Raw genomic sequence first — 24,533 nt, 5'->3', positions numbered from 1 at the left:
TAATTGCACAGCTGCATACTGTGAATGTATTAGTTGATTTTTTGGTGTATCTTTTTAGAATGGATTCACTCCATTGCACATTGCCTGCAAGAAGAACCACATGCGGTCCATGGACCTTCTGCTGAAGCACTCAGCATCTCTGGAGGCCGTGACTGAGGTCAGATTACTCTCTGGCTGTCACTTTGATTGATAACCTCTGTTATTTTTGCACCATCTACTCCTTTGTCTTGACCCTTGTGGAAAATAGAAAGACTATGAAGGAATGAGCAATGACTTTTTCACGATTACTTTTGGACAAGAATATATTAACATCATACACTACTGTTAGAAAGTTTGAGATTATTATGATTTTTAAAAAAAAAAAAAAAAAAAGAAATATATTCAGCAAGGGGGCATTAAATTGATCAAAAGTGACAGTAAAAACATTATTAATGTTACATAACATTTGTATTTCAAATAAAGGCTGTTCTTTTGAGCTCTATATTTATCAAAGAATCCAGAAAAGAAATGGATCATGGTTTCCACGAAAATATTAAGCAGTTGTTTTCAACATTTAAATAAATAAAGATGTTTCTTGAGCACAAAATCAGCATATTAGAATGATTTCTGAAGGATCATGTGACACCGAGGACTGTAGTAATGATGCTAAAAATTTAGCTTTGCCATCACAGGAATAAATTAAATTTTGAAATATAGTAAAATAAGAAACAGTTATTTTAAATTGTAAAATCTTTCAATTGAATAACAGAACCCTTAAACACACTTGCATTTGCGAAAATGCTTGTTCTTGTCTCTTAGTCGGGTCTGACCCCACTTCATGTGGCGGCATTCATGGGGCATCTCAACATAGTGAAGAGTCTTCTTCAGAGAGGAGCTTCACCCAACGCTTCTAATGTGGTAAGAACGGTGTATTTGTTTGGCACCTCAGATATACTGAACAATTGAATCGCCAAGGCACTGCTATTCTTCTTTACAAACTGGCTTATGTCTTTAGCAGCGATGGTGTCAGTAATCACAGTTTTCTTTTCAGAACTACATGTTTGTGACTGTATTAAAATGTGCCATTGTAGAAAGTGGAGACCCCTTTGCACATGGCTGCCAGAGCGGGGCACTGTGAGGTGGCTCAGTTCCTGCTACAGAACAATGCACAGGTGGATGCCAAAGCGAAGGTATGCCAATCATACAAGCTGTTTTATCTTCATTTATCTTCTTTTGTTTTAAAAATCTCATGTTTCCTCTATCTCTCTCTTTCCTTTCACAGGATGATCAAACCCCCTTGCACTGTGCCGCTCGAATGGGACATAAGGAGTTGGTGAAGCTGCTCTTGGAACATAAGGCCAATCCAGACTCTGCCACAACGGCAGGCCACACCCCTTTGCACATCGCTGCCCGCGAGGGACACGGCCAAACCACACGCATCCTGCTCGACGGGAATGCCCAACAAACCAAAATGACCAAGGTTCTCTCCTCTCAATTAACCCTGTGCTAAACCCTGCCTTAAAGTCGGCATGAAACGGAAGTTGCAATAGTCTTTTCTTCTCTATTGTGATGTATATCTGTGTGAAACAGAAGACAAAAATGTAGGGCGGGACTTGATTTTGTGTATTGATTGGATTGCTGGATCGTTATGGTTTGCTATTGATGTAATCTCATGTGAGTGACAGATTGTCCCGCCCTCACTTCATTAAACCAGTTATTAGAGAAAAGGTGATTTCGTTGCAAGAGTGAGGGGAAGTTATTTTGATTAAAGATTACGAGGGCACGTGAATTAAAATAAAATAAAATAATGATGTGCATGGATGAATTGTTTGCAAAATATTGCAGTGACTTTAAAATGCTACCGACCAATCATACCTTAGAAACTCTTGGTGTCCATTGACGTCTTGTGTGTTTTATAGAAATTATTCAAAAATATGGTAGCAACAGTAACAGTGGGTGGCTATAAAATATGCACATCTGCACCTGCATTCTCAGTAATTTTATCTGCGTTTTCTTACAGAAAGGATTTACCCCTCTTCATGTAGCATGTAAATATGGGAAAGTGGATGTGGCGGAGCTGCTTTTGGAAAGAGGGGCCAATCCCAATGCAGCCGGAAAGGTAATTCATCAAGACAAACACCTGAAATCTCAGTACTCATCTTCTAATATCAGATGACAGTCAGCAGTAGCTGACTGAGGCCATGTGCCTCCTCTCTCCTCTCTCAGAATGGCTTGACTCCTCTGCATGTGGCCGTCCATCACAACAACCTTGATGTTGTCAAGCTGCTGGTCAGCAAGGGCGGCTCTCCACACAGCACGGCGAGAGTAAGATACACATATACACCTTACTCTTAGAAGATCTTGACGGGTGACTATTCTGAGCTGTGACGTTAGGGCTAGCAGTCTATTTCAGTATTTTAAAAGCAGTTTAAGAAAAAAAAAAATTTCGATTTTACTTTTCCTCCATTTTACAGAACGGCTACACAGCCCTGCATATTGCAGCCAAACAGAACCAACTAGAAGTGGCAAGCAGTCTGCTGCAGTATGGAGCTAATGCCAACTCAGAGTCACTACAGGGCATCACCCCGCTTCACCTGGCGTCACAGGAGGGGCAACCTGACATGGTGGCTCTTCTCATTTCCAAGCAGGCCAATGTGAACCTGGGCAACAAGGTGATACAGTGTTTAAGCTTTTATTAATAGCTATTTGGGATAGTTCATTGAGAGAAAATAAATAGAAAGCTATAAAAGATTGAGACGTGTTGGAAGAATGAAACAAGAGGAATGGGAAAAAATGCATTTAATATCTATACAACATCCTGTGTGTGTGTGTGTGTGTGTGTGTGTGTGTGTGTGTGTGTGTGTGTGTGTGTGTGTGTGTGTGTGTGTGTGTGTGTGTGTGTGTGTGTGTGTGTGTGTGTGTGTGTGTACAGAATGGACTGACACCTCTGCACCTGGTTGCTCAGGAAGGGCATGTGGGCATTGCAGACATGCTGGTGAAGCAGGGTGCTTCGGTCTATGCAGCCTCAAGGGTAAGACACTTCAATGCACACACGCACACACACACACATAGCAGTGCCATCTGTAGAAAGTCCTAGAATTTAGACCCAAAAGCCCTGTGTAATGTAGTCTATGCTAGTGCTAAATCGACAAACAGAACCAAATCTTCTCATTATCTGAAGAAAATATGAGTGGGTTTGGCCAGTACAAACCTGGTCACCCCTATGCTATGATTTGGGTAGTTTTTAGGGCCATGCTATGTGGAGGCTAAGATGTTCTGAGTGTTTTAGGGTAGAGAGCTATAGAGTTGCTAAGGTGCTTCAAGTGTTTTTTCACATGGTTAGGCAGTTGCTAAGGTTTTCTGATTGTTTTTTAAAGGTTGTTGATATGCAATTGCAAGCTGGTTATGAGAGTTTTAGGGTGTTGCTGTGCTGTTACTAAAGTGTCCTGATTTTCTAGGGCGTTGTTATGCAGTCACTAAGGTGTTGTTATGCAGTCACTAAGGAGTTTTTTTTTTACTGTTGTTGTTTTGCAGTTGCTATTTTGTTCTGAGTTTTTTTAATGTTGCTATCCAGTTGCTAAGATGCTCCGAGAGTTTTGTTACCAGAGCAGCTCACCGCTCATAAGCCCACCCTCAAGTCTTTTTGATATTCTGATACCTAAATATGGCTCAGATCCCTCTTTCAATGTAAGTTGCTAGGCTTTAGGTGTCATTTGTATATGTAGCGTTAAAGTTTGTGGTTTGTCTGAAAAAACGAAAGCCCTAACCATGTCAGCAATAGTAATAATAATGCTTGTTTAGTAAACACAACTGTTAAAGGGATATTGTGATATATGCTGAAATACACAGTGAGTGACTTTAACTTTTTCATAATCCATTCTTCACCCCATTAAATAATTCTGGCTCTGAATCTAAGGGTCTGAAGCGTTGCAATGTTAGCTGGCATTGATCGTCTATGTGCACTGGAACCTACCCATTTAGCTGTTCACTTGCTTTTTCTTTTCTTTCTCACCCTTTTTAATCTCTATCTCTCTCTCAGATGGGCTACACACCCTTACATGTGGCGTGCCACTATGGGAATATAAAGATGGTGAAGTTCTTACTCCAGCTGCAAGCACACGTTAACAGCAAGACTAGGGTAAGTGCTACACATCTGGATATACTGTACACAGGCCTCTTTTTGTACAGTTTTCACTGTTAATATGTACCTTTGCACTCTCATTCGCCCTCATCTTTCTTTTCCAGTTGGGATACACTCCTTTACATCAAGCAGCCCAGCAGGGTCATACAGACATCGTCACCCTGCTGTTGAAACATGGAGCACTACCTAATGAGATCACCACTGTGAGCAGACCCCCTTCCCCTATACTTGAAATATGACAATTCTTCTCACCAAAAAATAGTATACACTGCTTAAATGTCTGATGAAGAGCCTTTGGTGTGGGTTATTTCTGCTGTCATGCTGCCAGGCCTCTGAAGTAAATATAAGCTGTTATTTAGGAATTATACTGCTGAATAGAGCATACAGTGGCCCTAAAAAAGTATATTTAGTATTATATTATATATTATTTACAGATAGAATATTATCACATACAGATGTGAGATTTGGTGACCTGACTGTGTTATCTGTGGCAGAATGGGACGTCACCCCTGGGTATTGCTAAGCGGCTAGGCTACATCTCTGTCATTGATGTGCTCAAACTGGTGACTGAGGAATCTGTATCTGTGGTGAGATTCGTTTGCATTCTCATGAACTCTATCTAATCTCAATATGAGATTTTAATCTTCAAAGCTTGATTTGTGGCTTTTATCTTTCATCTCTTGTTAATCTGGTCGTCTTATGTGAGTTGTACAACATTTGCCATCTTGACTTGTTCATATATTCCCTCTCTATTCCTCAGATCACCACTGAGAAGCATCGGATGAGTTTCCCAGAGACAGTGGATGAAATACTGGATGTGTCGGAAGATGAAGGTGCGTACATGTGGGATATATTCACATATTGGATTTAGCCTGAAGGATCATACTGCAGTAAATACCACATTAAAACGCTAATTCTCAGCTGCTGTGACAAGGTCTCAGTACCATGAGGTTGGTGCTAGACTCTCAATTAAAAACATGAGCCAGTTGGCAGATGGGTTGGTGGGTCATATCCCAAAAGTTACCGTCTGAAGTGAACTAGAGATTAGAGTTAATACCACACTCAAAGACTACTTACTTGACTGCACAATGTGATTTACACATCTAGGATCAGTTGCATAAATTAAATTAGATGTCATTCTTTACACCCCCATGTCTTCCGAGGCCGTATGACGTATTAAGCAGTTATTTAGCAGGATCCAAGCTGCTCTTTTCCATACAATGAAAGGAAATGGTGATCAGGGTTACTATAATGAACTAAAACTCAATTAAAACCATTAAAAAACACATATTTACATATTTGTTTAAACGGCGCTCTCATCAGTGTGGACTTTGGGATGTTTGTTAACGCTGCAAAGGTATTTCAAACTTCTTTTTATCCATAAACAAAAGATTATAAAGATCCTTCTTCATTATTAACTGATGTTTACTGTGCATTTAGGCTATGTATAAGGTTCGCAACTTAAATGAAACAATATTTGAACTCCATAACCTTAGACCTATTGCTTATTTCACATATTCTCGAGCCAGCATGTCACAAAGAGCATTCTGGGTTGAGTGAGTGGAATCTTCAGAAAGTTTACTGTTTTTTTGTTGTTCGTCTCTGTTTACTGTTTAAATATTACTGCTCTGCTCACATGCTCTGATTCGAAATGGACCACTTTTATGGTGCTTTAATGTCTGATGCTTGACAGCCTTTGGTCTCTATCCAATTTCAATGTAAGAAAAGAACAGCTTGGACATTCTTTTTCCTTATGTGTTTTGGAGGATACGGAAGAAATAAAGTTGAAAATAGAATCAAAGAATGATTAAAAGATGACAGAACTTCCATTTTTCATTGATCTATCCCCTTAAGCTTCATTGGCTCTTATCATTATATGTGTTTGTTTCTTCTGATAGATGATTGATAAATTTCCATTTATTTAGGACTTTAATGGAATGAAAAAGCAAAAGCAAGTATTTCATGATATTCTAAATCTACTACGGTAGCATCGCCAGCCTGAAATGTTCCTTCTTCCTTCCTGCTGTAGGAGTTGCTCAGCTAACATTAGGTAGGCGTGTCTCCCACTTTCTGGCTTGGTTGTCCGGTACTCAGTGGTTCATGAAACGTGTGCCTCCATTTCAAGCACTCTCATCTTGTCTCTGACCCGCAAGTCTCTAACTGTTCTCTATTTTTAACATTTCGCTTTGTCTTACTACGGCGTTGGCCCCTCATTATCGTGTGGTCATAATGTTTATTTTCCTTTACTGACAGTAACGTGTTTGTGGATCCATCATTAACAGGACTGCATCTGGAATTAGTTATACACTGTATGTGCCAGGGTGTTTCTTCAACTATGGGTGTTTTTGGCTTAAACATAACATGGTTAAAGCATACTTTTCACAACAATTTCCAAAAGTGGATAGACTTGCATCACAGGAGAATTCAGAAATTTTTTGTTTCCATCACATTATTATATTATATTATATTATTTAACGTGTTTATTTGTGTATTGGTTGTTTTTTATACATATTTTTTAATAGATTTTCATATTTTGAGAGTCTCATATTAATATTGTATTATTATTTTATTAAATTATTATTAACATTTTTATATTTTGTGTTTGTATACTATATATATATATATATATATATATATATATATATATATATATATACAGGATTTTCATATTTTGAAAAACGGGTAAAACTAAAAGTTATACATAAAAGGTATTGGGAAACTATCAAAAATAAATAATGATGACATGAAAAAACTTTGAAATGTGTTTGTTTCGATAAAAATCAACCGCTGGGACCCGTAGCGCCCGTAGTTGAAGGAACACCCATAGATGAGGTTCTCTTTATCCAAACACTAAGGGAGTCACACTGGGAGTGAATAATTTTACTAATTGATGATGATTATTTGACTCAGCAGAGGGCTCCAAAATGACACAGTGTATGTTTTACACGTATCAGTCTGAACACCTGTGATTAAGCCTCTACAATAACATCAAACAACCTCTCCCATGCAGATTAAGTGTGATGATCTCTGCACCACCGGGCATGCCCACTTCAGTAACAAATACCATGAAATCTTACCTAATTTCTTGATTTCTTCATGTTTTCCATTGGCTCTCTGTATGTATGACTTCATTGCTTGGACTTGCTGAATGAGTGAAGGTTCTTGTTTGTGCTCGACCAGGAATGATGGATTGTGAATGCTGAAATGACTTCTGAGCTTTCCTTCCTTTCTCTTAATCATCCTTTTTCCTGCAAACCTCCTACATCAGTGTCTGTGACCATATTTTGTGCTGCATGTAGGTGATGAACTTCTCGGGATGGATGGGGCTCGCTATTTGAAGCTGGATGACCTAAAAGACCAGGATGATGATTTCCTGTCCCCCAAGAAAACTCTGAGAGATTTTGAGAGCGGGATGGGCACGACGTAGGTCACAAGGGCACTATGCAATGATTTTATCCTTTGGCTAAGATGCTCGAACAGCATAACATTGTTTACTTTATAATAAAGTAGTCAGATTACAACTATTTCCTTCATTCTCTCCAGACCTTACTCACCTGCAATTCCCAGAATTCCATGTGTGTCACCTGAAACTGTCATGTTGGACCAGGTATTGTACTTTTCTGCTTTATGTGCTGAAATAAGAAATGTTCCTTGCTGAAAAATCCAGGACTGGTGTTAACTAAATGGTCAAAGATTTAATAGTCTAAGCCAGCAGTTCTCAACCTTTTTGACTCCAAGGCCCCCTATAGTCCACAACAATATTTGAGGGCCCCCTTTGCCCTAAATGTGTTTTTCAAAACTAATTTAAATCTTTTGGCACTTCTTGTTTCTGTAAATTAAAACAAAAATTGAAATAATAAAAATGTTGTATTCCAGAGGTGGGTTTAAGTACTGAATGTTATGCAGGGTTCCTAGTCTTTTAACCAATGAATTTACATGACTTTTCCATTCAATGATTCAGGGTTTACCTGATTAAAGATTAAGGATAAGAATTTCTATCCATGACATATGTGTAGCGGCGGGCTGGAGCTCCCCGTCTACCTTTGTCAGGTTTTATAACCTAGAAGTTCCTGCCTTGCAGGCTAAACTGTTGTCAGTTTGAAGGAGAGGTGTATTCTGCCCAGATCTCCTGCTCAGATCACTCTCACATGACTCAGCTCTCCTGGTTGAGCTGCACTAAGTGGGGTATGTGCCATGTGCCTATACAGACCGGCGCGCTGCTCTGTATTTCCCTATGTGTGCTTATGTACAAGTGATGGCCCGCGTGGCTGGCCACCTTATTTTTCCACTTATGGGGTTCTCCTGAAAGTTCGGGGTCTCATGGTGGATGCTTGGCGTGCACGGCGTTGACAAAGTGTTCCCGTAGCGTAAGCTAAACTTACGCAATACGAGAGAACCTCTCGTAAGAGAACGAGGGAATGAGTATTGCGTAACCGGCCGTGCTGGCGCAATGAGTGACTTCGCTTCAGCCTACAGCCCCCACTTTTATACGCTAAGCCACGCCCATTCTGGCGGGCTGTGACGCTATGAAGGCGCGGGCGCCCTTCATTCGGCGTGACGTCACACCGGGATCACTGGTAGGCTGCAGCAGTTGCCCGCAGGGCAGCCAATGAGTATGCGAGATGGCCTGCTTTAGGTCTGCTAGCTGCTGCACTGCGTTGACAATGAATACAAAATTAAGGATAATTTTTTGGCTTCAGTATCTCGAGAAGATGAATCTTTCCCGTAGCGTAAGCTAAACTTGCGCAATACGAGAGAACCTCTCGTAAGAGAACTAGAATTTTCTTTTTTATCTTCTTTTTTTTTTTATTTGTTATTTTCAACCTTAATTTGTCTGAAACTATCTGTTTTAAAGGGCGGCTACTTTAAGGCTTGTTAATAAATGATCACTGTTATGATTGGCTAACGTCATTGCATAGGAAATTGCACGTGTGTAAGTGCTTTGAAAACATTATCCGTATAAAACCGTCATTTACAGACAAAGCTTCATGAAATCATTTACTTATGGTTTGCGATCCAGCTGCTGTCAGATACGATACAGTTGGCTGCTTCAGTTATGCCTTGTTGAGAAAACAAAATGCCCCGAACAAACATATAATCCTCCGACGCGATCCAGGAAGCCATTAAAATGAACCGTCCACTTGTTTCTGATGCTGGGATCCTTCTGAAGTCTGTACAGACGTAAAAGCTGTTTAAGCAAAATGCATCAAAGCAAACGTTCTTTCACTCTTCCATTTGTCCGGTTGTCGACAGACTCAGTGCTTGCAGGAACACACATCTGTATCCAGTGTAGACAGCATCAGTGATTATAATGGGTTCTGTGTGCTTTTGACGCAATGCAACACACTCTCACATCCGATGTAGGCCAATGTCAGCTGTTAAGTGACTGAATGCAAGTGGGGGGCCTATGGTGCGATGATATATAACTATTCGTTAATGTCTTGCTCTGGAGGATGCATATGCAAATGTGTTTGGCCTTGTGACATCACAAATCCCACAATATCCAAATGAGCCATTTTTGGAGGTTGGTTGAATAAATGCTTTGTTCATAATGAGAATTATGTTTTAAGCTATGAAACTTGCAGGATGTTTAATGGTACAAAGACCTCTTATATGTCCAAAGATCAAGGCAAATTTGATTTCTCATGTCATGACTCATTTAAGTCATTTTAAGACCCACCTGAAAGTTTGCTGAGGCCCTGGTTGAGAACCACTGATCTAACCTGGTTAACCTTTTTTAAAGCTTGTTAGGACTAGTAAATCAGCTTGGCTAAGCTGGAAGAAGAGTTAATTAACCCTATGTCTAAACAGCTTGACCAGCTGTTATGACCTGATTATCCGAGCAGAGTTGACCTTTTCTCTCTTTTGCGCTCATAAAGCTGTCATTGTACCTCTGTTTGTGTGTGTCTTTGTGTCTGTGTGGTCTGTGCTACTCCTGTGTGTCTGCAGCACACACCTGTCCCTTTGCCAAAGGAGTATGACGAGGACTCTCTAATCCCCAGTAGTCCAGCCACAGAGACCTCAGACAACGTTAGCCCAGTGGCCAGCCCCATCCACACTGGGTCAGTGCACATAATTCACATTAAGCCTAAACAAATCCAGTAAACAGACGTTACGGACACTTCTCACCGCTTTTATCTCCGTATTTATCTGTTGGTCATAAATGCTTATTTTTATACCTGTCTTCACTGTCATCTTGTGTCTAGGATTAGGCTCTTTTGAAGAGGTTTTAGATTTATGCTGGGCTTCCGGCTGTTTTGAAAATTCATTGTGCCTGATTTGCTCACCGACTGGTTGTTTGACAGGTTTCTGGTCAGCTTCATGGTGGATGCGAGAGGCGGGTCCATGCGGGGCAGCAGGCATAATGGTCTGCGTGTGATCATCCCGCCACGCACCTGCGCTGCCCCCACACGCATCACCTGCCGTCTGGTCAAACCGCAGAAACTCACCACCCCACCTCCTCTAGTGGAGGGAGAGGGACTAGCATCTCGTATTATCTCTCTAGGGCCTTCCAGTATGCAGTTTCTAGGGTAAGTGTGTGTGTGTGTGTGTGTGTGTGTGTGTGTGTGTGTGTGTGTGTGCTTGTGCAATAAGGATGGCTATTGCTTGCGATTTCTAGTTGTGATACCATGAATGATTATTTTAGTAGAACTGAGGCTACGCCTGCATTAATCCGGATACTTTTGAAAATGCATCTTTTTCTCTACGTTTTGGGTGTTTTTGTCCTCAAAAACTGCTTTTTGAAGATGCTCTCACAAGGGGATTGATTTGAAAACTCATTTTGGCATTGTAGTGTGGACTGTGAACGCGGAGGTATTCGGAAAACGATGATGCATGTTTGGCCATGTGACATTTTACCATATTTTGCTGTGTCTTCATATTACATTCCAAAAACAAATTGACAAAAAAATGTACTTGCAATAGCTGTCCTGTGGTAAAACTTGAGGGCAATTCCAATTTAGACCATACATGGAATAGAGAATTTGAGTGTGATCTGGATGCACCAGTAAGTGGTGGGATATTTTGCTAATAAAACAATCATGAAGGTAGAATAACATGAGAACTTTATTATGTCTGGTGTCATCTCAATAAGTTTTTATCACATTTTACATGTGCAGTCATATGATTTAAGTAGTTTCTGATGTTTCAGTGTGGACGAACAACTTTTGTGTGCAGGTTTTTAAAACTAAAACCCCATTTTTCAAATGTATCTGGATTCATGTAGATGTAGCCTGAGAAAGAGAGAATGGAGAAAGTATCAGTATCAGTATTAATCATTCTTATTGTATTCACTCAGAGTCTTGTTGTCAAATAAAGATATTTTCAACCAATGCTTTTGCATTTTCCCATCATTCCCTTCAGGCCAGTGATAGTGGAGATCCCTCATTTTGCTTCTTTGAGCCGAGGTGATCGGGAACTAGTGGTTCTGCGAAGTGAGAATGGCTCTGTATGGAAAGAGCATCGAAATCGCTATGGTGATGATGTTCTGGAGACCATCCTCAATGGAATGGATGAAGGTAGGTTTTATGTTTCACTAAAAGGAATTTCCATTAGCCCAAAGAGAAAAGAGTTTTATTTTCTCTTTCAGTTATGTAGAAGGAGGTACTTGAAGACAAATTGCATATCACTTTACATTTCCCCCACAATTATTTCTGTAAGACTGACCTTATGACCTTGTTTTCTCTGGGTGCCTTCATCAGATCTGGAAAATCAGGAGGAGCTGGAGAAGAAAAGAATCCGGCGCATAATCTCCACAGACTTCCCTCTTTACTTTGCTGTGGTGTCACGTGTCCAACAGGAGAGCGATCTTATTGGCCCAGAGGGAGGTCAGCTGATAAGTAAACTGGTGCCCCAGGTCCAGGCCATTTTCCCCGACACGGCGGTCACTAAGAGGGTCCGACTTGGCCTACAGGTGAGTTTTCAGAATGTAGAGAGAATGACAGTAAAGCAATATAATCACACATTACATTTCATACAAAATATTTGATTAGAACCAGAAGCGTCATGCCCATTTAAACTGAACTTGATTAAGAGTGCAACTTTCTTTCTTTTTTTTACCTTTTTTACCTTACCTTGGGAAAACGTTTATTTTAAATGCTGTACACATTGTCAAAAAAAAGATCATAATTATTAATAATTATTATTATTATAATAAATATTATTATTATTATTATGATTTTAATTATATAAATTTAAAACATAGTTTCAAGGTTGGTGCATAAATTCAGAGGAGAATGACTGAAAATGATCTCAGGAATAACTGATTTATGAATCTTTGTGGCTTTTTCTTCTTCTCTTGTCTCTACCCAGGCCCAGCCAATCCCTGATGAGCTGCTGACTAGGCAATTAGGAAACCAGGCCACATTCAGTCCCGTTGTGACAGTAGAGCCTCGTCGGCGCAAATTCCATCGACCAATTGGGCTGCGTATCCCTTTACCTCCATCTTGGAGGGAGAGTGCACGCGATGCCGGCGAAGGAGACACTACTAGCCTCCGTCTCCTCTGCAGTGTTATTGGTACAGTCCGGTTCATATATATTTCAAAGAAAACATCTTCTGAAATTGATATTTGTGTTTGGGAGAAAGGGAGATTGTCTTGAACGCCAGTCTTTTCCAGCCTCGGCCAGATTTGATGTAGCTGTCCTGCCAGGCTGCTTGGAAAAGGCTGAAACAGACTGGTGTCCTGCCTGGAGAGGGACACTGGGATAAAGATAGATTCAGCAAGTTCATTCCAGATGGTGTTGGTTGAAAAAAAAAAAGGATTTCATATTTTTTTTTAAATGTATACCTTCTGCAGGTGGCACCGCTCCAGCTCAGTGGGAAGACATCACTGGCACTACCAAGCTCATGTATTCCCACAACTGTGCCAACTTCACCACCAATGTGTCTGCAAGGTGAGACGCAAAGGCATTCAAGGATAAAGCATCTAGGAGCGAATTTACTGAACAGTTGCATTACATTGTGCATTGTATGTCAGCACAAAAAAATGCATCTTATTTATTAAACACCTATATCATGTTTTAAGCAGTCACTAAATGTGTTAAAATAGCACTGTACCATAAATAATATAAAGTCATTGCCATTCTAACATACCTCATTTTACTGTAAATTAGGCTCATTATAAATTGTTCTTTATTCAAAAGCCTCAGCACTATTTTCCTTGCACAATTAATATTGTGCTTTTACCATCTCTGAAAACAATTCATTCTTGGTGAATTCCCCCGTCATGTTCCTGGCTGCTGCCATTAGAGCCCATTTATATTTATACACATTTACATGTGTATAGATAAAAAATTTCCCCTCTATTGTACGTGTCTGTCCTCTGTTTTGCTGCAGGTTCTGGCTGGCGGACTGTCCACGAACGGCAGAGGCCGTGACCTTCGCCAACCTGCTGTACCGTGAGCTGATGTCAGTTCCATACATGGCCAAATTTGTTGTATTTGCTAAGATGAACGATGCCAGAGAGGGCCGCCTGCGCTGTTACTGCATGACTGATGACAAAATAGACAAAACCCTTGAGTTGCACGAGAACTTCTCCGAGGTGGCCCGCAGCAGGGACATTGAGGTTAGCTGACATAAAAGCATATGTATATGTCATATATATTTTTCTGATGTACACTAAAAAAAAGAAATCAGAAAAATAAATAGGATCAATTTTCTTTTAGCATTGTTTTTTTAAGACCAGTGTCTTTTCTGAATGTGTATGATGTGCATTTTGCAATGCATGATGTGTCTTGCCTCATTTGAATTGTTCTTAAAGTTTTAATTTCTGTTCTTACAATGCAGTTTAGATCTCATTTTGAACTAATTTTTCAGCATTTTCAAAGGTAATAAGTAATAAAAATGCAAGTTTATGATGCAGCTGCGTACTGTACACAATGACGTCGACTCGCTACATTAACGCTAAGTCTCTGACTCGTTCTGAATCACTGCTTTCCTTGTGTTTCTCCTTCCTTTTCCCCCCACAGGTGATGGAGGGGATGCCGCTGCACTTAGAATGTTCTGGAAACCTGGTGCCTGTGAGGAAAGCAACCCAGCAGCCCCGTAGCTTCAGTTTCCAGGCCTTCAGAGACAACCGGCTACCTGTCTCTGTAAAGGTCTGTACATCTGTCTTTCCCTATCTATTTCTGTTTATCCGTGAGTGTGCCTTAGGAAATATAGGCTGATAAGTTCATGTCAACTTCCCTTGTTTTAAAAATATTATTTTTTCAGTCAACCTACACATATTTGTTTCATTGAGTGTCAGTCCTAATTGTGTGTGTGCGTGCGTGCGTGCGTGCGTGCGTGCGTGCGTGCGTGCGTGCGTGTGTGTGTGTGTGTGTGTTAGCATTGTCTGATCATCTTGTCAATTTTATGTACTCCCTTAAGTCTTCAGTAGGGCTGCACATGTATTCAAAATAAAATGACCTAGTGTGAACCTAGAGCGTTCAATTAAAGCTTGCACTGCACTTTCTTTATAGCGTCCATTGTGACCGTAAAGAATGCAATTTCAAACATTTTGTCACTATAGAAGTTAATCTAATAATGTGACACTGGGTCAAAGCTAGAAATTATAACAGGAATATTACAGATGTTGATTATGGCTATTTTATAATATATTATTATTTTAATTGTTACAAACTGCTCTGAGACTAGGGTTGGTCATCCAAATGCAGTGTTATTGGGACAATCCAGAATCATAATCCGTATAACAGGACAAGGGTCAAACAATTCAAACATAAAACAAGGTTCAAGAAACACAGGCAAACAGGGTAATCCAGAACAACGGGCAGAGAATCAAAAACCAAGACACAGAAAACCAGTATATCGCTCATAATGGCAGTGCAACACAAATACAAGACTTTGCAACGAATGACTAAAAACACTGGGCTTTTACTGTATAGGCAAAGCTAACCAGATAATGACACACAGCTGAATGTAATCACACATAATGAGAACAGGCAATGGATGCTGGGAAATGGAGTTCATGATGAGACAGAAGAAGTGCCCTCTGGCGGAGATCATGGGCACTCCAGCTGGTGGGTGTGACATTAATATTCTAGATAATATTAATAAATAATATTCTAATATCAAATTATTATTATTTATAATGTATAATGTCAAGTTATTATTCTTTTTTATAAAAATGTGTTATTCTAATATTCTAGATAATATTAATAAATAACATCCTAATATTACATTATTATTATTTATTATGTCCAATTATACTATTTTATAATAAATTCTTCTGTATTAATATTCTATGTAATATTAAAAACTAGTATTATAATATTAAATTATTATTATTATAATTTTTTATTATTAGAATAATACTAATGTTGAGGTGGTGTTTTTTTTGTAATGATTTTTAAATGTGTGAGTGGAAAGTTGACAAAAGAGATAAAGTGGTCAAAAGACTGGACATAAAGATATGTGTGTCCTCTTTCAAGTCCACTTCCAGTGTGAATCCAAACAGAACTGGGTACTTTTTTAACTCAGTTCACTTTTGGATCTTTCTTTTTAAGAGGACTCTTTAAGAGAAACCCTTAAATAGTAACACTATTTGTTTTTACTGGCAGTAGAGCGTGGATAAAACGACTGGATTTTGAACCAAAGGGCATTGTTTGCCTTGTTTTTGAGAGCTGCTGTTTCCATGTAATGTTATGTTATTTGGTTCTTTAAGTAAGCAATATGAAAAGTTACATCTCTATCATATCGTAGCTGGAATCACAGTCGCAATATTTGTCAGTATTTTAGGTCCAAATCGTGCAGCCCTTGTCTTCAGTGTCTCTGATTTTTCCCAGTGCTGTCTTTCTCTCTTCACTTGTCTCCCTCCCTTCATTTTGGTGTCTGTCATTGTGGCTTACACTCTGCATCTCTTTCTGTGATTGGTCAGCCACAGACGAGCTGCTCTGTGTTGTATTTTTGGCTCTGTGGCGTAGTGGTTCACCTCGTAACTGTTGTATTAGTCACGTGAGCATGCCCTTAACTCTTTCACCTTCTAGCCTGCCTGCCTGCCTGTCTGTATGTCTGTCTCACTGTCTCTCTCTCTCTCTCTCACGGTCACTCACTTACTGTCTGATCTCACAGACGGCCAGGTAAAAGTAAAGGTAAATCTCTCTGTCTCTCGCCTGCCTGTGGACTGCCTCCATCCCCTTCCCCAGCTCCCGTCAACCTGTATGAGTCACAGCCGGGCAGCTGCTCTTTCTAACACCCTGTAATCTCTTTCTTTCTCTACCTCTCTCTTTCTCTCTTTCTTCTTTTTCTCCCTTTATTCATCTTACCCCTCTCTTTTGTTCTCATTTGACCCTCGCCTCATTTCCCCCTCTCTCTTTCATCCTGTTCTCCTCTCTCCATCTGTTTCTCCCTCCCTCTCCATTTCCCCTGGCTCATCAGGTGAGAGACGGCAATAAGGAAGCCACCGGGTTCCTGTCCTTCCTGCGCAAGTCCACCAAGTACGAGGACACGCAACACGTGCTGTGCAACCTCAACATCACCATGCCTCCCTGTGTCAAGGTGCTGTCGCTGTTCATTACCTCTGTGATCACTTACACCTGCACATGATCTCATGAACTCTATTCTGACGAAAAGTTTTTGTTTCACAGAAACAAATTGATCACACCAGTGTTTTGTCACTCAACCTCAGTAAAAAATAAATAAATAAATAAATAAATAACAAATTACCTACTTATTTTTGGACTAACTTGGGCGGCCTCTGAGAAATCCAATTCCATGTGCATTCGAATGTCTGTGGTTGCTGATATTCCACTATTCTATGTGAATTTTTATCTATTTTCTTGGTAAATAGCAGTTGATGGTTTAAGGACTATCTGCTGGAATCACATCCAACATTAAAACATGATTAAAATAAATATTGTACTTCAAAATAATAACTAACTAATTAACTACCTAAATAAATAATATGTAAAACATATAAATAAATACTTATTATTTTAAATATATATATTATTTATAATTATACCACAGGGCTGTTGAATGCTTTATTCTGATTGGTTGAGAACGTTCTATGGTGTGCAATTATTTTCAGGGAAACACACGGCTAAAGTAGTTCCAGGCAGGTCTTGACCGCATTACCGTTCCATATCACTTCGCGTAGTTAACTGTAATAACGGAAAATAGGATACAATTCATAACAAGAAAAAAAAATGATAGACAATTTTGATAGATCCTGTCTGTCACAGGGCACAAGTGTGAAACAAGCCTGAAAAGCTACTGGGCACCTTTTGCTAAAGAAAGAAAGAAAGAAATGGAGCTTGATCCTCTCAGGAAACAAAAGTACAAAAAAAATCAAGCCAAGAATCACCAGGAAAAAAACCTCTGCTAACATGCAGCCCCATGCTTTTGATCTGCCATTTTCAATGTCTAACTTCACAATCAATGGAAACGTGCAGTTTAATTTTAACAAATAAAGTATATAGTCCTATCTATAATCAATAGAAAATTAAACTGAATATACATAAATAGATGGTCCTGCTGCAAGGGTTTTTGTTATTAGCCTATTAATAGACCTATAACAAATAAGTAGCCTAATAAATAAATTAAATAATATTGATGCACATGCTTTTCTGTTACTAACTCTAAAATGATGTTTTAGACTGCATTACCACCTCGGGTGAGCATTATTTTTCTAATAATTCAACGGCCTGTCGTCAATTATTCCTCACGTAAATGTTATGTAAGAATCTGTCAATTTTGTTTAAAATAAAACCTTTTTTTTTTAGCAAAAAAATTCCAAATGTTTGGAAAACTAATCCTGTCTAAAAAGTACTTTTTATGACCTTCCAAACTCAAATGAAATTCAAATGTATTTGTTATAAGTAACTAATCACCGGCTCATAATGGAGTTACTATACGAGTTGTCTAGACCACTCTAAGAAATTGTCGTTCTATTTTGTGAACATAACATTTAGGATATATCTATAGATATCTCAAGATATTTCTTAAAGTTACATGTATTGTTCAGGCTACATAAATTAGTTGTCATTCCAGTTAAACTGATTAAAATCTACTTAAATGGATTAAAATTTAATGAGAAGTTGTGGCCATGCCACAGCAGTCTGTATTTACTCCTAATACTTTAAGCCTTGGTCCTAATACAGGTTATGGAGGTTTGAGCTTGACTTATTCTCATTCCCTCTGTCCTCAATGTGTTTCTGTGACTACACTGTAGTTCTGAAAAAATGCAGGAAAATATACTGACACCAAACATCAAATGGAAAAAAAGTATGCACAATAAAGACATTAAAAAAGTATATAGTGTATTGCACAATTCTTCTTGGTTTTATCCTATCCTCATATCAAATGCTCGTCAAATGTGAAAATAAAAAGTTTGAAAAATTTAAAAAGGGAAATAAAAGGAGTTGGTGTTTCAGATGTAATATTGTCTTCAGATTCTCTTCCTGTGTATTACAACACATTCAAGCTATTTTTATACATGAGCACTTTGCCTTGATGTGTATAGAGCTACTTGCTCCAAAAAATACTGTATGAAAGACAAAACTGCTGTAGCAATGTACATACTCAATTTTTTCTCTTAGGTGGTGGGTAGCGATGAGCGGCGGAGAACGTTGACCCCTCTCGCCCTGAGGGAGAGGTACAGCGCCCTGAACGAGTCCGGCCTGGGTAAGACATAACGTCCCCTTAGCTGTGGAGGAGGGGGATTTCTGAATGCTGTACCCATATCCTTGCTTCTATACCTGCCCAATCTCTCATGCATGGCTGTGACTGGGCATTGGATGCTGAGCACTGCCCTCTTTTGTGAGGGTGATGCTGGGATTACACTCACAGGGGCCAAATCTAACACGAACAATTCAGAGAAACGGGTGGCCCTTATATTTACTGAGCGAATGAGCGGTAATGAAATGCATGGTGCTGGTTTGATTCCAGAGTAAATACTCTTAGCATGGCAAACTCTAGCTTTGAGAATGAGCTTTAAAAGGAAAGGACTGCTAAAAGTTGCCTGTTTAGACATGTAGAAGGTGTAGGAGTGATTATAGATGGGGCTCGGGAGGTTCAAGGTGGCTTTGCCATCCGAAACGCATCACATCTTCATTGTTCTCGAAGCGGATGAAGCCAACTAATGTATGTAGTGTGCAGATTTTGACCAGTTCTTGGTAAGTATCGATCAACGTTATAGTTTCAGTCATCAGTTATAACTAATCTTAGTCATTTTACTGAATCTGGTCATTTTTACAGGTGGTTTCACCATTCAGTATAGTGGCTTTAATGTCATTACATTGATTTCATATATAGTTCTCAATAAAATATATGGATACCTTTCAAGAAGAGGCCGTTTTCATTACATTCCTGTTTTTCTTGACTTTATTGACAAGATCTTTACTAAACATGTTCATTATATATATATATATATATATATATATATATATATACATACATACATACATATATTTATATATGACTGATAAGACCATATATTAACCAACCCAAGGATATGGTTATATTGTTAATCTGTTCTATAGTGTTTATTATATTAAGTCTCCTGGGTTTTTCAGGAAAAGCCACAGTGTAATATATATTATCCACTAGCATAAAGTTGTAAGTGTTTCATCATTGGACCGTCTGTGAAAACTGTGGTATATTTTGTCTTTGATTCAGCCACTGTAAATGTAATGGAGAGAACCGAGCTAAAGATCACAGTAATAGCAGAACAGCTGGGACTGAGCTGGACCGGTAAGAGCTTTGCCTCTTGTATCTCATTTCATTACCTCTCAGTCTTTTTCCCCTCAACTCACATTCTGTAATTGCTTCCGTCTGTTTTCGTTGTAGAACTTGGGAGGGAACTACAGTTCAGTGTGGATGACATTAACCGGATGAGAGTGGAGAATCCCAACTCTCTCCTGGACCAGAGTTTGGCTCTGCTCAACCTGTGGGTTAGCCGAGAGGGCAAGAAAGCCAAGAGTGAGGAGCCGTAATAAAACAATCTACCACTTTGTGACTTTATCCACCTTCCCTAGTGAAAAATAAATATACTAAAATGTAATTGAAGTACTCCAAATAAAATTTAATTATTATATTTATATCAGGAATGTCAGTAAATATGTTAATGGTCTTGTAGTATACTTAGTATGAAATAAATGTATTTTAAATACATTTTGGTTTAGGTTTTTTTCACTAGGGTTATTTTGCAACATGTCAGTAAGCTAGTTTGTGTGAACGTGTGAGACTTCCGACTCATTAGCCGGAATATGAATAACAAAGTAAAACGGTAAAACTATCTGCGCTACTTACCAGCGTGTCATAATAATAGACTGTTTTTGTCCAGTTAAAATAACAAAGCGGATGAGACTAGAAGCCTTGCACATTTAAGTTACAAATGGCCGCATCCGCTTTTGCTCTTTTGTTAAAAAATAAGGTGGATACATCATTATTATTATTATTATAAACTAAGCAAAACTATTGCCATAAAAAGTTGTCATAGCCAGAAACATAAAATTGAACTGCAACTATGAAAATTACTGCTGAAATAAACTAAAGCTAAACTGAAATTACAAGCCCAAAACTATAACATACACAATTATTTCATGTAAAGAAACTAATTTTACTCTTTATGACAGTTTCCTTGTCTCTGCATGCTACTATAACACTTCCTCCATCACCATATCTTCAGTGGAGAACCTTTATGGAGCGTTGAAGAACATTGAACGGGCAGATATTGTGAAGTCTCTGGAGGCTCAGGCTCCGCAGGGTCTTCCCGAGGCGGTGGAGGAAGGAGCATGTGGGCTGGATGAGCGGGACTCCACTCTGCTTTCACCGAGTGTCATCAATGGTAAGAACGGACTGCAGCTTGCACTGATCTTCTAATCCTCATGAATGTTTATCAATGAACTGACATTAGACTCCATGTAAACCATGGCTTAGATGTTTGAAGCTGCATGGTTTGGCCACTAATTGCATACTAGCTCTAGTCTCCCAAAATCTAGAGCATGAAATTTGGATACAAGACAGGATTTAATGAGAGTTTTTTTCGATTTATCTATTTTTTTCCCCACTGATTAATCAGGCATAACATGGCAATGCCACCATCTTCAGCCTTTTCCATTCATTATGACTAAACAAACCTCTCAGTAGGGAAAAACTGTTATTAAAATTTAATATAGAAAAATGGCATTGGGCAAAAATTACATTGGGAATACAAGTCATCCCCTGGTTTCACAGACAAGACTTAAACCTAGTCCTAGACTAAAATGCATGTTTGAGCTGTTTTAACTGAAAGCAACTTGCACTGATACATCTTAATATGTGCCATTATTTTGTCTCAAGATGCACACCAGAAATGTTCTTTTTTTCTAAGGCATGTTTGTAAAAGCTACTTAAATGTCCTAATTGAACTAAGGCCTAATCCTGGCTTAATCTAAGCCCTGTCTGTGAAACCAGGCCCATATATTTATATTTAAAAGCATGCAAGTAGGGCATAGGACGGATCAGTTGTTTAAGTAAATAGCGAGAGTGATATTGTAGCAGTTATGCTCCAGAAAACAAATCGAATGTGTTTTGGGGTGTGTTTTTTAAAATATGCCAGTGAGGCACAGATAGGAGTATGTAGGCTCGTATGATGATTACTTAAAGAGAAGACAAAAGGCCTCCATACTTGTGTCTGCACCTCTCCTTCTCTCTTTTCCTCCTCTCTTTCTCCAAACATGTCATCTGCTGCCCAGCCGCCCTACTCTTCCTCCTCACAGCTCTCCTCTTCGACCTCCGACCTCATAATGACCTCCTCTGGGCCTCCTCTTTTCCTGTCATTCTAGTTTTGTTTTGTTTCGTTTTCTAATTCCTATTTGTGTGGGACCTGTGATGTGTCTGTATGCATGCGCATGTTGCTTGACGTGCTCTTTTTTGTCTTTTCTGGGGATACATTTATTTGTGGTGCCTTCAAGTAAAACGAGGCCTTTGTTTATGTTGCTCTATAACAAACTTGTGTATGCATGGCATGCCTTCAACGTATGGGTTTCTTCCTGTTTATATTTTCACTGAGTGGCGCTTGAACTCCTGAATTTCAGTAACTCTTCTTCTCATCTTTGGTGAACATATTGATGTTGTGGTTTTAGGCCCTGCTGTTCTGTTGTCAACAGTTTACATAATGCTCTGGAAAATGGATCTGTGACCATATCATGTTGCAGAAGCATTTTTGGAATGTTATGTGTTAACTGATATATTGCTGTTGTTGGTGTCTTTCCAGCGTGTTTGTGTGTGTCACGCAATGATTGTGTGACACCATTTTCAACTGCAAGGCTCTGTGATGTTGCTGATGTGATGGACTGTACTCATAAAAAAAAGGAAATCGTGTAGCCATAAGGGCCCCTTAGTGGCTAAAAACTGAATCGATCACATATAACATTTCACTTGTATAACCTTTATTTTTCCTGGTTAATCCCTTAAGATTAAAATCTAGAGAGATTTGGCTAAAATGGTTGCATAGAACAATTAAACAATAGAAACAACATTAGCAAAATATGCACAATATTGTTAAAATATAAAGATGTGAATGCAGTCCTAATTGTGTACGTGCATGCGTGTGTGCGTGCGTGCGTGTGTGTGTGTGTGTGTGTGTGTGCGTGTGTGTGTGTGTGTGTGTGTGTGTGTGTGTGTGTGTGTGTGTGTGTGTGTGTGTGTGTGTGTGTGTGTGTGTGTGTGTGTGTGTGTGTGTGTGTGTGTGTGTGTGTGTGTGTGTGTGTAAGAAATGTCTAACCTCTCTGACAGGCCATAATTCGATCACTCAGAATGATGTTGTGTGTGAAATCAAGATGTTTCAGAGCCATGATTTTGTGTTGTTTGTGCATTATGTTATGGGTTGTGCTGTAATTTGATGTGTGTTTGAGTGTGTTTACATTTATTTGCACGCGTACCTGTGTGTGTGTTTAGGTGTATGTCTTCGTATGTGGCTTTTGTACGATCAAGGAGGCTTTTACACATTTGCCACATGTTGTGTTGCTTTTTTGTATTAGAGTGACAGTAGATGAATTGTGTCTCACGGTGTGCACTGTGTGTGTCTGACTCACGTGTGTGTTTTCTCATTACTGGGGGCACAGTGAAGGTCTCCATTAAGTCATCACAGTAAATCATCCTCATTTTCTTCTTCAATAATTCTTCATTTCTTCTTTTCATTATTATTTCCTTACAACAGTGGAACATCATCCATCCAATCATGAAACCATCCATGCATCCATTCACCTACATACAGCTACAACATTTGCTCATATGATGCCAGTTGTTTGATAAATTAATTCAATTAATAATAGCTTAATGCTACAAGAAAACAATTGATGAGGAATCAGTTATCTCTCACGTCATATCATAATTTTTTTTATGTATCTGCATACTTATTTTATATGCTTACATTGTGAAGCTAAAAAAATAATTGACGTACATAGTCATTTGTCATTTTTAATTTTTTTTAAACCAGAGAAAACAAGAACAAGTATCTGTCAATGGGTATGAAAATTACTGATTTTTCTGAACCCATTGACAGATATGTGTTCTTGTTTTAATCATAAAATCATTTTCACAAGATTTCTTATCTTATGTCATTTTGCTTCTCAAGTAAATGTATCATAATCTTTTAAATATTTGCACTGGAAAACAGGACAAAATTACTGAAAAGACCATCACTTTTTTGCAGTGTGATCGGAAGGTACAGTAAAAGTGATTCATATTCTAGTGTTTGGGAGCAGAGCTATTCAAATGTTAAGCTATTTACTTTTTTGTAAAAAAAATAATAATTAAAAAGTAATGGAGATCTGTCGGAAATTGAATTTTCAAACTTTGAAGTGTTGCTAATACAACTCATTGTGTGCTTCCTAGACATTTACATTTAGAGAACATATTGATTTTCCTTAATTGGTCTTAAAAGGTCTTAAATTTACCTTTATAAAACCTGCAGAAACTCTGAAGATGCAGAATGCCTCTTTAATACTCTTGTGTGTTCTTATTAATCATGCATACTATTGCACACATCATGCAAATACAAATCAGTTATATATATTGCAATTCCATGTTCATTTGAACACTTCCAGGAATGTATATCCTACATTCTGACCATACATACAAGAGAAAAGCCATTGCTGCATACTCATTAAGCTGGTCATGTACACAACTTTCATATATATTTGAGAAAGAAAGATCAGACATGAGTCAATCCTGAATCCGAGCGTATTAGTGTGTATGTGGGTGGGGGAAGGTATATTAAAGGAATATTCTGGGTTTTCAACATATTGATGTATTTTAAATGTCTCTCATTGTTTGCAAATATTTTGGGAACATTTCAGCTTACTTTAAATGAACATTTTTAAAAATGTTTTATTGCTGTAGTGTATGAATAATACATTAAAGTTGGCATGAAATGAAAATTCACCCAATTTAGTACATTCATGTTATTAATCTTATTTTGAATGGTTCATC

At 38.7% G+C, this 24,533-nt stretch overlaps 1 protein-coding gene across 9 annotated transcripts in view; it reads left to right on the top strand.

The window, feature by feature from the left end:
* ank1b (ankyrin 1, erythrocytic b) overlaps window positions 1-24,533 on the top strand; it is a 73,090-nt gene that overhangs the window by 40,694 nt on the left and 7,863 nt on the right. For 5 of the 9 annotated variants that reach the window (XM_077232977.1, XM_077232979.1, XM_077232974.1 and 2 more), the window contains 28 exons: window positions 59-157; window positions 799-897; window positions 1,071-1,169; window positions 1,262-1,459; window positions 2,000-2,098; window positions 2,206-2,304; window positions 2,454-2,651; window positions 2,912-3,010; window positions 4,019-4,117; window positions 4,225-4,323; window positions 4,615-4,707; window positions 4,881-4,953; window positions 6,150-6,170; window positions 7,420-7,543; window positions 7,664-7,727; window positions 10,070-10,182; window positions 10,426-10,650; window positions 11,483-11,637; window positions 11,821-12,032; window positions 12,431-12,635; window positions 12,916-13,012; window positions 13,455-13,683; window positions 14,087-14,215; window positions 16,494-16,613; window positions 18,656-18,740; window positions 19,734-19,808; window positions 19,905-20,036; window positions 20,746-20,904. In XM_077232977.1, coding sequence (XP_077089092.1) covers window positions 59-157; window positions 799-897; window positions 1,071-1,169; window positions 1,262-1,459; window positions 2,000-2,098; window positions 2,206-2,304; window positions 2,454-2,651; window positions 2,912-3,010; window positions 4,019-4,117; window positions 4,225-4,323; window positions 4,615-4,707; window positions 4,881-4,953; window positions 6,150-6,170; window positions 7,420-7,543; window positions 7,664-7,727; window positions 10,070-10,182; window positions 10,426-10,650; window positions 11,483-11,637; window positions 11,821-12,032; window positions 12,431-12,635; window positions 12,916-13,012; window positions 13,455-13,683; window positions 14,087-14,215; window positions 16,494-16,613; window positions 18,656-18,740; window positions 19,734-19,808; window positions 19,905-20,036; window positions 20,746-20,904 — 3,499 coding nt within the window. The remainder of the gene's footprint in view (window positions 1-58; window positions 158-798; window positions 898-1,070; window positions 1,170-1,261; window positions 1,460-1,999; window positions 2,099-2,205; window positions 2,305-2,453; window positions 2,652-2,911; window positions 3,011-4,018; window positions 4,118-4,224; window positions 4,324-4,614; window positions 4,708-4,880; window positions 4,954-6,149; window positions 6,171-7,419; window positions 7,544-7,663; window positions 7,728-10,069; window positions 10,183-10,425; window positions 10,651-11,482; window positions 11,638-11,820; window positions 12,033-12,430; window positions 12,636-12,915; window positions 13,013-13,454; window positions 13,684-14,086; window positions 14,216-16,493; window positions 16,614-18,655; window positions 18,741-19,733; window positions 19,809-19,904; window positions 20,037-20,745; window positions 20,905-24,533) is intronic. The other 4 variants (XM_077232981.1, XM_077232980.1, XM_077232975.1 and 1 more) reach the window with 1 other exon arrangement.

The sequence above is a fragment of the Siphateles boraxobius genome, unplaced genomic scaffold, assembly GCF_051911475.1.
Source record: "Siphateles boraxobius isolate OS27281-9 unplaced genomic scaffold, OSU_SipBor_1 18, whole genome shotgun sequence".
Lineage (NCBI taxonomy): Eukaryota > Metazoa > Chordata > Actinopteri > Cypriniformes > Leuciscidae > Siphateles > Siphateles boraxobius.
This window is presented reverse-complemented; position numbering and strand designations above follow the sequence as displayed.